Source organism: Microtus pennsylvanicus, chromosome 10, assembly GCF_037038515.1.
Source record: "Microtus pennsylvanicus isolate mMicPen1 chromosome 10, mMicPen1.hap1, whole genome shotgun sequence".
Taxonomy (NCBI): domain Eukaryota; kingdom Metazoa; phylum Chordata; class Mammalia; order Rodentia; family Cricetidae; genus Microtus; species Microtus pennsylvanicus.
The window spans coordinates 110385665-110400605 of record NC_134588.1 but is presented as its reverse complement, the minus strand read 5'-3'; the positions used below and the strand labels follow the sequence as shown (position 1 = coordinate 110400605).

The 14941-nt window shown below is 47.2% G+C and overlaps 1 protein-coding gene across 2 annotated transcripts in view; it reads right to left on the bottom strand.

Moving 5' to 3' along the window:
• Kcnh1 (potassium voltage-gated channel subfamily H member 1) overlaps positions 1-14941 on the bottom strand; it is a 291256-nt gene that overhangs the window by 240543 nt on the left and 35772 nt on the right. For both annotated transcript variants that reach the window (XM_075989494.1, XM_075989495.1), the window contains exons 4-5: positions 3187-3315; positions 1325-1443 (exon numbers count right to left, since the gene is read on the bottom strand). In XM_075989494.1, coding sequence (XP_075845609.1) covers positions 1325-1443; positions 3187-3315 — 248 coding nt within the window. The remainder of the gene's footprint in view (positions 1-1324; positions 1444-3186; positions 3316-14941) is intronic.

Sequence of the window (14941 nt, the reverse complement as noted above, 5' to 3'; positions counted from 1 at the left end):
ACTTGTCCGCCCCTTGCTTAATTATGCTATTATTTTTGTCTTTTCTGTCTCCTTGTCGTGTGATATAATAAGAGTCAGCATTACATATTGGTATTGGTAAGGTGCAGTCACTGAAGATGCCGCATCCCCATCAGTGGGGTCTCAGACTGAATAACAAGGAGGAAATGAGCTGAGGGCTGCATTCATCATTCTGCTTTCTGAGTGTGGATGCAACATGGTCGGCTGCCTCCCACTCCCATCATGAGACTCTCCCACCATAGTGGAATTCATTCCCTCAATCCTTGGCCAAAGCAAACCCTCCCCAGTTTCTTTTGTTAAGTATTTTGCCACAGCAATGAGAAAAACAACAGACATGCAAGGAAAGAAGGAATTTACCCATCACTTCAGCCTTGGCTCCTCCTAAGAGTGTCTAATATGCCGACCAGCCGTATGCACAGCCAAACACCACAATCAAACAGGCTAGTTCCTTGCAGTGAATCTCTTAGCTACTTCTCAGGTAAAACCCTGACTGCTACGTGGGGAAATGGTAGTTAAGCAACGACTTGTAATAAAGGAGTTGACACGTAGATATTAACGGGAAAAGCCAGCCTGGGATACACATAAAAGGAGCAACACAGAAGCCAGGAGGGCCGTATGACAGCAGCAAGGGGGACAAGCAGGAGCAAAAGTCCCTTCATCAACAAGAGGAAGAAACAGAGAGAAAACATCTGTGAATTGTAAGACCTTGCTTAGCAATCTTTCAGTCATAAGCTGAGCCCCACATCATGAGCAATAAATAAATAAATGCTGCCACCACCATCCAAATGATTCTTCTCAATAAAGAAAGGAAGACATGGCCTTTCTCAGATACATCACAGCCCCATAAACATTAAAGGTGGAGTTCTTCCTCTTTAGGAATAGGACTGTGTCCAGAGGGAAGCATTTAATGTGCACCAAATAATGCGACATGGCCAGAGAGTGCAGGAGATTTTCATTTTCTTCCTTTTGATTCCTGTATCATGTTTTCCTTGAAGAGTATGCATTGCTAAAATGATGAAACCACCTGTGGCTTACAAGTTGTTTTAAAGGTCTCCTTTACAAATAAGAGGCAATTCCAGCTCCTTGCTGTGTCCTAAGAAAAGTGAACTGACACCTCTCTCCACCCTGCTACACACGGCAAAGCGCAACAGCCAAAACAGGTTTCAGAGAACAGTTTATAGCATCCAGACAAACCAACGTCTCAGCCAAGAAGCTGAGGGGGGGATCCCAAGGGTCCCCTTCCACACTGGCATACCAGCCCATATGCCCCCAGGAAGTAAGGCTGGTGGGCTCTGCCCACCCTTACCTCTGCCAGGCGCGAGTGCTTGTGAACATTCTCACCCTTCTGTACGCTGGGGGCCAGCTGCTGCAGGACACCCCTACTGCTTGTCAGAGCTCTGGTCAGCCGAGCAAACTTCCCCCAACCTAGAAACACAAACACAAGGTCAGCCACACACCAGCAGAGCACAGGCATCTGCAGCCAGCGATACCACAGGACACTGCCCAGTGTCACATGAGCACTCTCTAGGAAGGCTGTGCCTCTCCTACTATAGTAACAGTAAGTACATGCCACCAGCCTCAGCAGAAAACATCATACATGGCCAGATCACATGTTTTAAATTGTCTAAGTAAACACTTGGAAAATAATTGTCAAAGTATCTGAATGCCCTTAAAGCGTTCCTTTTGAGTCTGGTGGGTTGAAAGAAGCAAGCAGCTGTTCTCAGAGAGCCACCATATACTATCTGCTGCTCTGAGGGATTTCCACATCAAAACTAGAAACTGGGCCGGGAGACGCCTGGAAGGAGAGAGAGACTTGGGGGAGGAGACACCACGGGGGTCTTAAACTGGGGAGCTGTCTGGAATGGACACTCTGAGCTACCATAGTCTGGAAAAGGGGGCACACACTGGTGCACACAGCACTCTGATCTCAACTCCATGCACGTGTCTAAAGGTGACGGGATCTTAAACACCCTCAGAGTCACAGACCGAGGGCACACATGGGTCCTCCCGCCACAACGATGATCGTGTAAGAGTCTTTGTCACAGCCAGGGTAACACACCCCAGCCTGCCTCTCCCCTGGACTATGCTGGCATTTCTCAGCTGTATCCTAGGAATCTTCAAGAGCCAAGCTCTGGAGGTAGCCTGGCAACATGAAATAGCTGGGCTCTTGGTTAATTACGTGAAAACTGCAGGAGGGGGAGTTGAAAGAGGAACTCAGATAGCCTGTGATCTCAGCCCCTGGCAACAGCATGTTGCCCTTCATAGCCCAGTGAGCTGGGCCCGGCAGGAGTCTAACTCTCCCAGCGATCCTGTCATCTCCTTTCCAAAGTCTCTGCTGTTACCCAAACAATACACTACTGCAATCTGGCGAAAATCTAAGGCCGTACAGCCAGTCAGATGACCCCTACAGAAATGTTACTCGAGTCCCTGGCCTCAGTAATGCCACGTTTGAAATCAATTAGCAAGCACAATGCGGCCAGGCACACACAGTCACATTTAGACACATGCATGGGTTCAGAGGCTGGTGCAGGGTGTGTGAGTGTATCTAACTTTTCCCTAAGTCTGTGACAGCTCAAATACGTTAGTTTAGCCCATGTTTTGGTGTCAAGACCAAGGCAGACACACAGCCATTTACTAACATCTCAGGTCATGGCATCTCCCCTTTCGGGTTTATCATGGCCTGATGTCTTGTTTTGAGTAGAAGAGGCTGCAACCATCTACAGACAGACACAAGACATCCACATGGAAGTCATAAACATGGTATGGCCATGCCTACCCATGCACATGACTGTGAAAACATTTCAGAAGTGATTGCCTAGCATCCACAAGACCGTATGTTTAATCTCCAGTGGGGGAGGGATGGAGGAAAAGGGGAGGAAAACCTGGAAGAGTCCTGGTACGGTCAGATGTGCCTGACTGCTTTATTGCATCAAAACCATAACAGTAAAATGGTTAGCTTCTAAATGCTTTACTAAGCAATGCTTGGTTTTCTGTCTCTCTCTTCCCCAGGCACAATGCAGAATCACATAATACCCAACACAAACTAAGATTTAAATCCTGATCTCTGAGCAAGATTGCCTTGGCAACCTCGAATTTTCTGTAGCAAAATCGAGAGTCAAGGGGGGACAAAACTGTCTTAAATGCACTTGCGCAAGTCAGATTACGAACCTTTGCATGAGTCATCCTCGATCGGCTGCTTGAATGCGGTTATGTCGCTGAAGGTACAGAGGAACAGAACCACTTTATCCTGCTCATTCCGGATTGGCGCAATCTTCACAAAAAACCACACAGGTGTCCCTGAAGGGAACATCAAAAGGGTGGTCAGTTGGTTGTCTGCAGCCTCATCAGAGGGGCTGGAGGATCAAACTTGGGCGGGAACATATATGAATATGAATTCACTGTTAAATGCTCTTGTTACTTCAGGCGTGGGAGAATCCCACAGTTACCCCTTCCTTGCGGAATGAAGTCTTGCAGAGTGACCACACAGCTACACAGTGGGGACAGCGTCTGAAATCTCACAGAACAGAGAACTGAAGGCTTCTGAGAGCACAGGGTAACACAGAGTACAGGGCACTGCCAAGCACAGACTCTTTCCTTGGCTGAGGATGCCACTGTCCAGTGCAACCTGTGAAGCTATCGTTTCATGCGCACGCTTGAGCAAGCATGGGCCAAAAACTGAATTTGTGTGCAAGTATGAATAACCCTAAACTGTAAAAGCAGTCAGAAAATAGATCAAGTGAAAATATGCCATGTTGGTTACCAAAATACACACCCATGGTTGATGTTCATCTTCTTTCCCTCTGCATAATTTTAACTGTCAGGTTTTGAAGGAAAATCCACAGTTCAAAAAGAATAGCATTTCAAAACCAAGAAAACCATGACCTTGGAATTGCCCACTGTTTTTAGAAAGCTTCTGTAACTACATCTTCGGGGCCTCTGCAGAACCTGTGGGACCTGAAACCTTTCACCCTGAAGTGAGCAAGAGTAAACCGAAAAGACAGTGTGACCGTGCCAAGCCACACCTGGCCACATTCTAGCTGTCAACACAGAGCAAACACCATCCTTTTGCTCCAAAGAAAACTCCACGAGGCTTTTTTGAAATGGAAATCAGGAACTACTCCTACTTTATCACTCTAGTGTCAAACCAGATGGGAGGAGCCACACCCCTGTGGAGAGCAGGAGCCTCACCTAGGCATCTTCCTCACAGCCCCACTTCCTGTAGGGCTTCAGTCCTCAGAGCCTCCCCTGCACTGCACAGCAAGCTGGGCCCGATGCCTCGGGCCAGTTCGGTAGGACCGCATTGCGTATTTATATTCCAGCTGCCAAGAGCCCAGTACTCCGAGATCTTGAGGGTACCCACATTCATCATGTTAGGGAGCCTCTGTCCCTTTTCCAGAGTTCCAGCTCATCATGAACTCCCCCCAATTCAACAGAGGCATTGGTAAAGCTCTGCCTCTCTCTGCCCAGTTCTGCTCACTGTCATTTCAGAAATAAATGCTCCCTGATTAAACACTTATCATTCTGATCGTTTCCTTTCTGTCTAAATAGACAGCTGGTATCAAAAATTCACATTGCTGTAGAGTTCATCTCGAGGTGGTCCCCAGGGCTAGTAAAGAGGCAGGAACCTCCTGCTCCTGGTGTGCAGTTTCCCTCGGAGGGACATCTTTCCATGTAACCTCATGAGGAAAGGGTTGGTAATTTAGGAGACAAGAACTCTGCTCCCCTGTTTTATAAGCGGTGGGAGGAGACACAAAGGGCAGGGTGAGGACTGGTGGAGGAGAGGCCTATGATTCGTTCGTGCTACCCGTGAGAGGTGGATACGTCTGTGTGTTGCAGGGCCCACTTATAGAACCCTTCCCCACAGATACAAACTATATCCCCAGGATTAGCTTTCTCGGTCATAACAGAGACATTTTTGTCTCTATCTCTTGATTCTGTTAATGGACAGGAAATTGTGCCCCCTCCAAAAAAAAAAAAAAGTCTAAGTAACTGGGGACTATTTCCTTAACTAGATCACTAGATCATAGTCCAGTCTGTGGACAGGAGTCTCGACCTACTTTCTCTGTCTTACTACCCTGCATGCCCGTCCCAATGGCATGTTGTATGTCAGGTAGTCATTGCTGGTAGATGGGCCAAAGACATCAATCAGTTCTATGGCAGTGTCTTTCCAGACACTCAGGCCTTCCTCCATCACAAACTATCACCAAGATAGCAAGTGGAACAGATCAACTTTTCACGTATGGAAATACTCCAGAAAGAACAGGAGTCCTCCAGTACAACCAGAGATTTCAACCCCATCTTCCCCACAGCAAAGCATTTTCATCTAGTACAATGATCTTCAACCTTCCTAATGCTGTGACCCTTCAATACAGTCAGCTCCTCATGTTGTGCTGATCCCTCAACCACTAAAGTATTTCGCTGCTACTTCATAACTGTAATGTAAATATCTGATAAGCAACCCCCAAAGGGATCATAACTGAAATATCACTTGGACCCACAATAGATGAAAGAGTTGTTTCAAGTGAACATAGACCTTCTAGAGTCTGGAGCCTATCTCACGTCTCTATCTCTGGAGGTCCTAAGGAAAGCCAGGAGCCCTTTGACTTTTGGGTTGATCATCTTGCTAGCAGAGACCAGAGCAGATTGGACTCCAGAGGTCTCAGAGCCCAGAACTGTGCAAAATTACTCCATCATGATTCAGGCTAGCAATGAGTCCAGATTTGCACATACAGAGAAAAGCAAGCATTTAACATTCTGTTCTACATCTAAGAAAGATGGGTGTGCGAGCCTAGGCAAGCAGCACCTGACAGAGTTGCTGATGGAGATTCAGCTGCTGTTGCTGGGAAAGGGGTCCGCCCGTGTCCATGGATACGGATAGTCAGTAGGAGGTGAGTTCCAGGTCAGACACCTCTATTCACTCTGATCCTCGTTCCTAAGGAAGTAAGTCACTTAGCCTGACCAAGCTGCTTTGACCATGTTAGCAAGTCTGGCTCTTGGGAAGGGCTGCATCATGCTGGCCACACTGCTAGGTCTAGAAACAGGCCTTAGGAGCAGCAACCTGGCCCAGGAACAGATGTTTGTCTGGGGTTAGCATCCTCTAAGACAAATGATAAATGCAGAAACGTTGGGCAGCATAGATGGTGGGGCTGTGGCCTCCCAAAGCCCAGGGCCAAGTCCTTTCCCTTTTTACAATGAGCCCTGGCCTGGCAGCTTAGTTTCTCTCAACATCAATTACCCACTTATAAAAGAGGGATAACCAACTTCCCTAAGATTAAGTAAAAATAAACATATGTGATACACGGGTGTTTAAAACTAGCACTTCCTTTTCCTTCCTCCTTTCCAATTCTTCTTCTAACGACTGAAATCCCCAGGGTTGTTTGAAGGACTTAAAAGAAAATATATCTCAAAGAGTTAGAGGAAACTCACCCTGTTCTGAGGTGAGGGGGCCCATCTGAGCCACAGCAAGGGGGAAGTTAGAAAAATCAATGCTTAGGTCTCCTCACAATTAAAAACACAGAGAAAAACCTAAATGATTGGAGAGTCACAGCGCTTGTAGGTGAGACAGCACAACGGAGTAAGACGCCAGGCCTCCTGCTTAGTGCACAAACAAAATGCAGTTTCAGTCAGAGCCTCGGTGGCGCCCCCTGTGCTCAAGAGCCTGATAAAGTGGACTTCTCAAACAGAAAAATCAAGGTGTAAGCCTGGCTTAGGGGAAACAGAAAATGACGATGACAATGACCATGACTACCTATAACAATGAGGCGTCACCAGCTACAGTGACCTGAACCCTGGAGTAAGTATGGAAAAGCCCAAGTGCGCGGATATTGCACCCACACACACAGCAGAACAAGAAGGCAGAAACAAACACACAGATGAAAGGAGTTGCTGTACCAAGAAAACGGTAGGGCTGCTGCGATGGCTCAGGAGATAGACCTGTACAAGTGTGAGCATCTGACTCACACTTGCCGTGACCCATATACAAAAGATGTTGGCCATAGCGGGTCACATATGTAATCCAGGCACTGGGCAAGCAGAGACAGGAAACTCCCCAGGGCTCACTGACCAGCCAGCCTGCTCCAGAAGCTGTAGGCCAATGACAGACCCCATCTCAAAATACGAAGTGCAGAGTGTCCTTTGACCTCCACACTCACGCATGTACACATATGTTCATACTCATATGCATGCAAGTGTACACACAAGCGTGTACACACAAGCATACACACACAAACACCTGCACACACATGAACACACAAAGGAAGAAAAGGGAATTTCAAATCAGGAAGACTGGAACTATTTAATTAACAATACTATGACAATTCAATGAGCAATGTATAAAATCAATTTAAATACTAATATCACATAATATATAAGAACACATTCAAAACTGCTTAATAGTCTAAAGAACATTTTAATGTAACTACTTGGGCAGCAGAGCAGAAGATGAGGAGTACTTTTATTACTTGGATAAGAAAAAGAACTCACTAAAAAATCTATAAAACTCAGAAATAAGAAAAAACATTGATATGAAAAAAGCTCACATCTGACAGACTTTGTGGTGCAGACCTTTAAACCCTGCACTCTGGAGACAGAAGTAGGCAGATGTCTGTGAGTTTGAGGTCAACCTGGTCTACAGCGTAAAGTTCAATCCCTCTGGGGCTACACAGTGAGACCCTGTCTCCAAAAAACATTTTTAACTTGTATGTGTGTGTGTTTAAGTTCCTAAATATATATGAGAATTTTAATGAGGAAAATAATTCTCCATGTGGTTTGATTTGAGACTGATAGCCACAGCACATCAGTGGATCTTTCACAGAATAAAGAAAAGATGAGCCCTGATGAAAATGGACAAAATATGACTGTTTAAGCAAGTGCGTTTGTCTCCACACTCATCCGCTCCTCAAGGCAGCAGCTATTTCTCTCGTGAGTGTCTCAGCTCAGCTATGGTCAGGGCTGAGTCGCCCATAGGAATCAATAGTGACTTGGCTAGTAGTTCCTTCTGCAAGCACTGGCCCAGCAGCACTGAGCAGGACACCTTACCCTGGACAGCTGCTCCAGCCAGCCTCAAACCAGGGACTCACACACACTGTGTGTGTGCCGGGAGTGGGGGCGGAGCAGGCGACCCACTGGTCAGAGTTGCGTGGCTTTTATTCAGAGGTAAGATTTCTTGATTTTCTTGTCTGAAAAATGAGGAAACTGATAGGCCAGCATGAGAGTGAGCACATAAAACTTTGCCAATTTGGCTCATTCATAATAATCATCATTACTGCACGAAAACCACGCAACCTCCTGAGTGTGCACAATGACAAAAGACACAGCCCTGTAGGAACGTCAGGCTTTCAGACCAACCAACAGACAGGAAAGAATCAAAATCACCCATCTTCCAACATATGAAACCCCGACTCTCACTCCAGACCACTCCACGGAAACCTTTTGCTACTCACCCCCAGCTCCCCAACAGGGTGGACCAAAACCTGGTGCCTGTGACTAGAAGATCTCCATAAACACTGAAGAGTAAGAAAGAGAGAGAAATGTCACAACACTCCAGGGAGCCTGCCAACATGGCAGGGGAGATGATGGCTCAGTGGGTAAAGACCTTGCCAGGCAAGCGTGAGGACTGGAGTTCAAGGCCCAGAACTTGCACAAAACACTTTAACCCAGCGCTCAGGAGACAGAGATGGGAATCCCCTAGTGAGCTAGCCAGCATCCCTGAGCTCCTATTTCAGTGGGAGACTGCCTCAGTAAACAGAGTGGCGACCAAGGAAGATGCCACATATCAACTGCTGGCCTCCACGTACACATCCATTTGTACACATGGGTATCCCCCGTACACATTACACGGGCAGACATGCACACACATACGTGTTCAAAAGATTAAAAGGCTTACAAATACCAGTGGGAAAATCACTAGAATTAAATAGACTAGGTAGACCTAGAATCTGAACAGGTAACATTAAAATTGTGACTTTAATGAGTAGAGTGGGAGTCTAAATGAAAAAGGCCCCATAGACTCATGGGAAGTAACATCGGTGGTGTGACCTTATTGGAGTAGGTGTGGCCTTGCTGGAGGAAGTGTGTCACTGGGGTGGGGGTGGGAGTTTGAGGTCGCAGAAGCTCAAGCCAGGCCTACTGGATCACTTGCTCTTCCTGCTGCCTGCCATTCAGATACAGACCTCTCAGCCTCCTCTGCAGCTCCATGCCTGCTGCATGTGACCATGCTTCCTACCATGACGATAATGGAGTAAACCTCTGAGCTGTGAGCCAGCCCCAATTATAACGTTTTCCTTTGTAAGAGTTGCTGTGGTCATGGTGTCTCTTCACAGCAATAGGACCTTTACTAGGACAGAAAGGAAGCAAAGCAATTCAGTCTCACTGGTGCTAAATGTTGACAATTGCGGACGGTTTGATCATTTGAAAGTCAGTCTTCACGCTCAGGAGGCGCAGTGAGTCAGCCTCCCGCACTCCGCAGACTGTCTGCACGGTGGAAAGCCGCCACTTGGCAAGTCTCAGGAACAAGCATCTTTGATACCACAATTGCCATCCTCCAGCAGACGGTGTCAACAGAACACCTGCCTGCCGGCATTCGCCTTAGCATCGGGTCTGTTTTGTTTCCATGGGTTTGGTTTTGTTTCGGTTTTGGTTTTTTGATATCTCGATATGCAGCTCAGGCTGGCCTCAAACTCAGGCCTCCTGCCTCATCCTCCTGAGTGCTGGGGATACAGGAGAGCATCATTACGCCCAGACCAGTGTTGTTGTTAATAAGGAAATGGTAAAGCCTTGTAAATGCCCAGTGTGTTAGCTTCCTTCCTGTTGTTGATATAAAATACCTCAACGACAGCTTCGAGGAGAAATGGCCTATTGGCTCTCAGTTTCAAGGACAAGAGGGTCCATCATGGCAGAGAAGATCCAGCAGCAGAGGCACGGGGCTGGCACCAGCGGGGGCAGGGGCAGGCTATAACACCTCAACACCCACCCCGAGTGATGTATTTCCTCTATCAAGATTCTATCTCCTGAAGCAGTAATCCTCAACCTTTCTAACACTGTGACCCTCCAATACAGTTCCTCAAGCTGTGGTGACCCTCCCCTCCAAATGTACAACCATAAAATTATTTCATTGCTAAATCATAACTGTAATTTTCCTACTGTTATGAATTCTAATTTAAGCATCTGTGTTTTCCAACGGTCTTAGGCGACCCTGTGACAAGAGTTCTTTGACCCCTGTCTTAGTTAGGGTTTCTATTGCTGTAACAAGACAGAGGGACCAAAAAGTAAGTCGTGGAAGAAGGGGTTTGTTTGACTGACACTTCCATATTGCTGTTCATCACTGAAGGAAGTCAGGACAAGAACTCAGAGAGACAGAATCCTGGAGGCAGGAGGAGATGCAGAAGCCAAGGAAGGACGCTGTTAATTGGTTTGCTTACCCTGGCTCACTCAACCTGCTTTTGCATAGAAACCAGGACCACAAGCCCAGGGATGGCACCACCCACCGTGAAATGCCTTGCAGCTGGATATCATGGAGGCATTTCCTAAACTGAGGCTCCTTCCTCTCTGGTGACTCTAGCTTGTGTCAAGTTGACACAAAACCACCCAGTACAACTTGTCAATTCGACACAGGAACACGTCAATATTAAGCCACAACCTTTGCTTTCTTAATTTCCAAGATCTCACACTAAAAGCATAAATTATTTTAGAAGCCCCACAGTCCTTACAAATTCAAACACATTAAAATGTCAGTCCCTTTAAAACAACCAATCTCTTTTAAAGTCCAAAGTCTTTTACAATTCAAGTCTCTCAACTGTGGGCTCCAGTAAAACACTTGCTTACTTCAAGAGGGAAAAATCAGGGCACAGTCATAATCAAATCAAAGCAAAACCAAATTCCAACCATCCATTGGCTAGGATCCACCAAAGGCCTTGGGTCACTGCTCCAGCCCTGCCCTCTGCAGCACACGTAGCCTGTGTTCTAGACTCCGGCTGGCTCCACTCCACTGCTGCTGTTCTTGGTGGTCATCCTATAATGCCAGCATCTCCAAAATGCTGGAGGCTTCTGCTGCAACTGGACTATACTTATACCAATAGCCTCTCTTAGACTTTCATGATGCCAAGCCTCAACTTCTCTGCATGACCCCTTCAGTCCTGGGCCTTCAACTGCCACTGAGGCTGGAGCTTCACCAATGGCCTCTCCTGGCCTATCACAGTGCCAAGCCTTAGCTGCTCTCCATGACCCCTTCATGCCTTCAAAACCAGTACCACCTGGATGACTCTCACACATTCTCAAGTTCAGCTGCCAGCACAAGGCACAACTGTGGCTGCTCCTTGAACACAGCCTCTCTGTGCTCTCAGGAAACATTTCCCAGAAGATTTCACCTCAGTGACACTGGTCTCTTCTTAATCACCACCTATTTCTTAGCTCCAGCCCAACCAGCATCAAGCATCCCAATAAAGCAAGCCTTTGATTTACTAGTTCTGGCACCTTGTTCATCACAGCTGATTCTTCAGCCCCAGCTAACCAGAACCACCGGATCTTAGTTCAAAATAACAAATGGCCCTGATGGAGTCTTTAAACCTTCCTCTGAAACTTCACAACCCAGGCCTCCACCCTCTGCGTGGCTCTCAGCATTCCTAGCTTCCAAGTTTCCCCAGAAGTGAAACTCAGGTGTGACACAGTTACTCTTGAAGAGTTTTAGCATCAGCCTCACAGCTGAGCTCAGGTCAGCACGCCACTTCAGAAGCTGCCATCTGTCCCTCATAAGCCTTCCACAATCCCTAGTGTGGGAGAGGTGTGGATGTGGGAGAGGTGGCCAAGCAGATGAACTAGTCAGCATGCGTGGAGAGCTCCTGCCTTCCAAAAGCTCAAACTCCTAACATCAGAGTCACTTCCGGTGCAATGAAGAGCTCACCATGCAGGGCCTCAGACTCAGAGAGCTGGGAGCCCCCTCTCCTATCGTTACTACCTCTGGGGCCTGTGCCCACCAGGAGGAATGAAAGGTGAAATCTCACCCCCACCAGCTGCAACACTGGGGAGAGCAGACCCTGCACCTCACCAGGGCAGCACAATAGAGCCAACCCTGTTAGTGGAGCTGTGGGTGAGCCAGGCCCGAAATGGCGAGCATGGAACAGCTGTTCCTAATGAGGGGCTATTTGAGGGCCAGCTCCAATGCCCTCTCGGGGTCCAGATCGGAAGCTACAAGACGCGAAAGGGACTTTTTTCTCCGGTTATCTGAGGGGGAACAAACTCACTCTATACTTCTTCATGACAGTTTCTTTATTGCTCTGCCATGCTCCAAAGTGTCTAGTTTACACACAGACACACACACTCAAATTCTCTGGTAAAGGCAATGTTACAAGGCCCTAATTTCTCAGGGTCATAAAACAGACAAGAGCTGTCCCAAATGACACTGTCAGCTTCTTTATGGCCCAGGGAGGGCCATAGAGGAGGTTTTACATTCTAAGAAGGGAGAAGGGAAGCCCATGCATGATGCTCCATTCCCAGGTTAAAATCTGCACCAGTAAACTGAGGTGAGGGTAGGTGTAGGGAACTAACAGCTTTCTGGGTTAGAGCTGGGGGTCAGCTGAGGTTAGCACTTTCCCAAGTTGGATGCAGTAGAATTTGGGATACCTAATCTCTGCATCAGGAAGGACTAAGAATCAAGCAAGGTTGGACAGGCCAGAGCCCTATCTTTGATGTCCTGAATGTGATCTATTTGAAAGATTCCTCTCCTGAATAAATGTCCTGTCAAATAAAAGGTAATGGCAGGGAGCTGTCCTCTAGGCTTTATTTCAGGGAAAGGAGTGGAGATTTGACTGTGGGAACCAAGGTTTTTGACTGTGTGACTAAATCTCACCGGGTATCCCACAGAGTAGGGGGAAAGTCACCCAATAAGCAAAAGAACAAGGCAGGCTTCTAAGTGTCCACAGTCCTTGGGGGTCAAATAGATCCAGCTATGAAGCATGTCCCAGGATATAGTCTACATATCAAGACATATATATATATATATATATATATATATATATATATATATATATGGTATGTGTATGTGTGTGTGTATATATTCATATGAAAAGTCATCTTCCTGACCACCCACAGATATATGTGCTCACAGATTGAGATGCAATCATGAGATTACACATACACATCACATGAGATTACACACCACAGTGCAGGTATTGGGGAGACACCAAGTTGCTTTAGCAAAAGTGACCAATGGTTTCCAGAGGTGATGGTCCTGCAGGCCTTGCCTGGGCAGGATTAACCTCCATAGATAACCACTCTTCTGGTGGGCTGACATCTGGACACCAGTTGTTACCTGTTGTCACTCTCATGGCCCCTGACATGTCCCCCATTCCCATCTGCAGGGATGTGGTAACATGAGCAGAAGAGAGTTGTCTCCCCTGTCCATCAATGCCTGAGGCAGGTGGGAGAGCTGACCCTGTGGTCACGAGTATGCAAGAGCCATCCCTGACCTCCACCAGGAGCAACACTTGGGAGATCAGGCCCTGCACCTCACCAGGCAGCACAATTGAGCCAGCACTGTTAATGCAGGTGTGGGAGAACCCGAAACTGTGGCCATGGGAGAGCTGACCCCATTACCTATCTGTCTTGTGGTGACAGGGGCAGGGGAGAAGTGCTCTCTCCCCACACATCAATGCCAGAGGCAGGTGGGAGAGCCATCCCTGACACCCACCAGCTGCACCTCTCCAGGGCAGGACAAAAGAACCAACCCTGTTAGTCCAAGTATAAGTGAGCCAGCCCTGCAATTGTGACCATGGGCAAGATGTCCACATTTGCCATCTGACAAACCAACTCTGCAACAGCTCAGGCCCAGACCCCGGGTTATGACTTGGCCAGTCACATCTTCCACCCATCTACGGTCTGCTGGAGCATGCGAAGGGACCTGATCCACAGGCTCAAAGCTGAAGGATCTCCACAACACAGGGAGGCAGCAGGGTATCCAGGAGGAGTCCTAGTGGGGCCCAGCATGAAATGTGTAGTGGAGACCAGAGGCCTCAAACCAGACTGAGGACTCTTCCCAATTAACACTTGCAAGCAGAGATGCAAGGACAGCATGGTATACAGCGTGACTTGCTGGATCCCACTGCAGCTTCCATTATGAGATTCTTAATTCCTTATCTTTTTTCATTTTCCTCATTTTATTTTCTTCCTTTTTTTATCTTGAATTTTGTTTAATTTGGGGTCACTCCAGAAATGTTAATTGAACCAATAGCTTGCCAATCAACCTTACTTCTGTAAAAAAGGGGATTCTTCACTGGCTTGTGTGTATGCATGTGTGTGTGGCATTCTTTTGCCTGTGTTGTATATACATGCATGTGGTACACATGTGTATACATAGGTATGAGTAGACTAAAGGTTGACATTAGGTGTTTTCCTCAATCAAAGAGTAGAATTCTTTATAAACAAAGTAGTTTTTAATAACAGAACCAGGGGCTGAGGATGTGGCTCAGTTAGTAGAATGCCTGCCTAGCACACATGAATCTCTGGATTTGATCCATAGCACAATCCCCAAGACAGAACCAAGGAGTCTTGCTGTGGCCATGTGTTCCACCTTTCTCACTTCTTGGGAGAGCTCACCTCTGCTGAGCAAGAAGCCTCCTAAGAGAAAAACAAGTTCTACAGAGTGCATGGCTACAGACTTCATTATGTACTTGGTGGAAGTAATTGTGGCCAACGCAAAGGCTGCTGTGGAGCACATTCCGCTCCTTCAGCCAATAGCATTTAAGATACCAGCCCATGTGGGCGTGGTCTCTTATACAATAAATGCAGCTGTAAAGTGTGTGTGTGTGCATGCGCACACGCGCATGCTTGCTTGCTCTCTCTCTCTTTCTCTTGCTTCCGACTCTTGCTTCCGGCTGCTAGACTCCGTTCCTGTTCTATACTCCGTTCCTGTTCCCCATTTGTGCAGAGAACT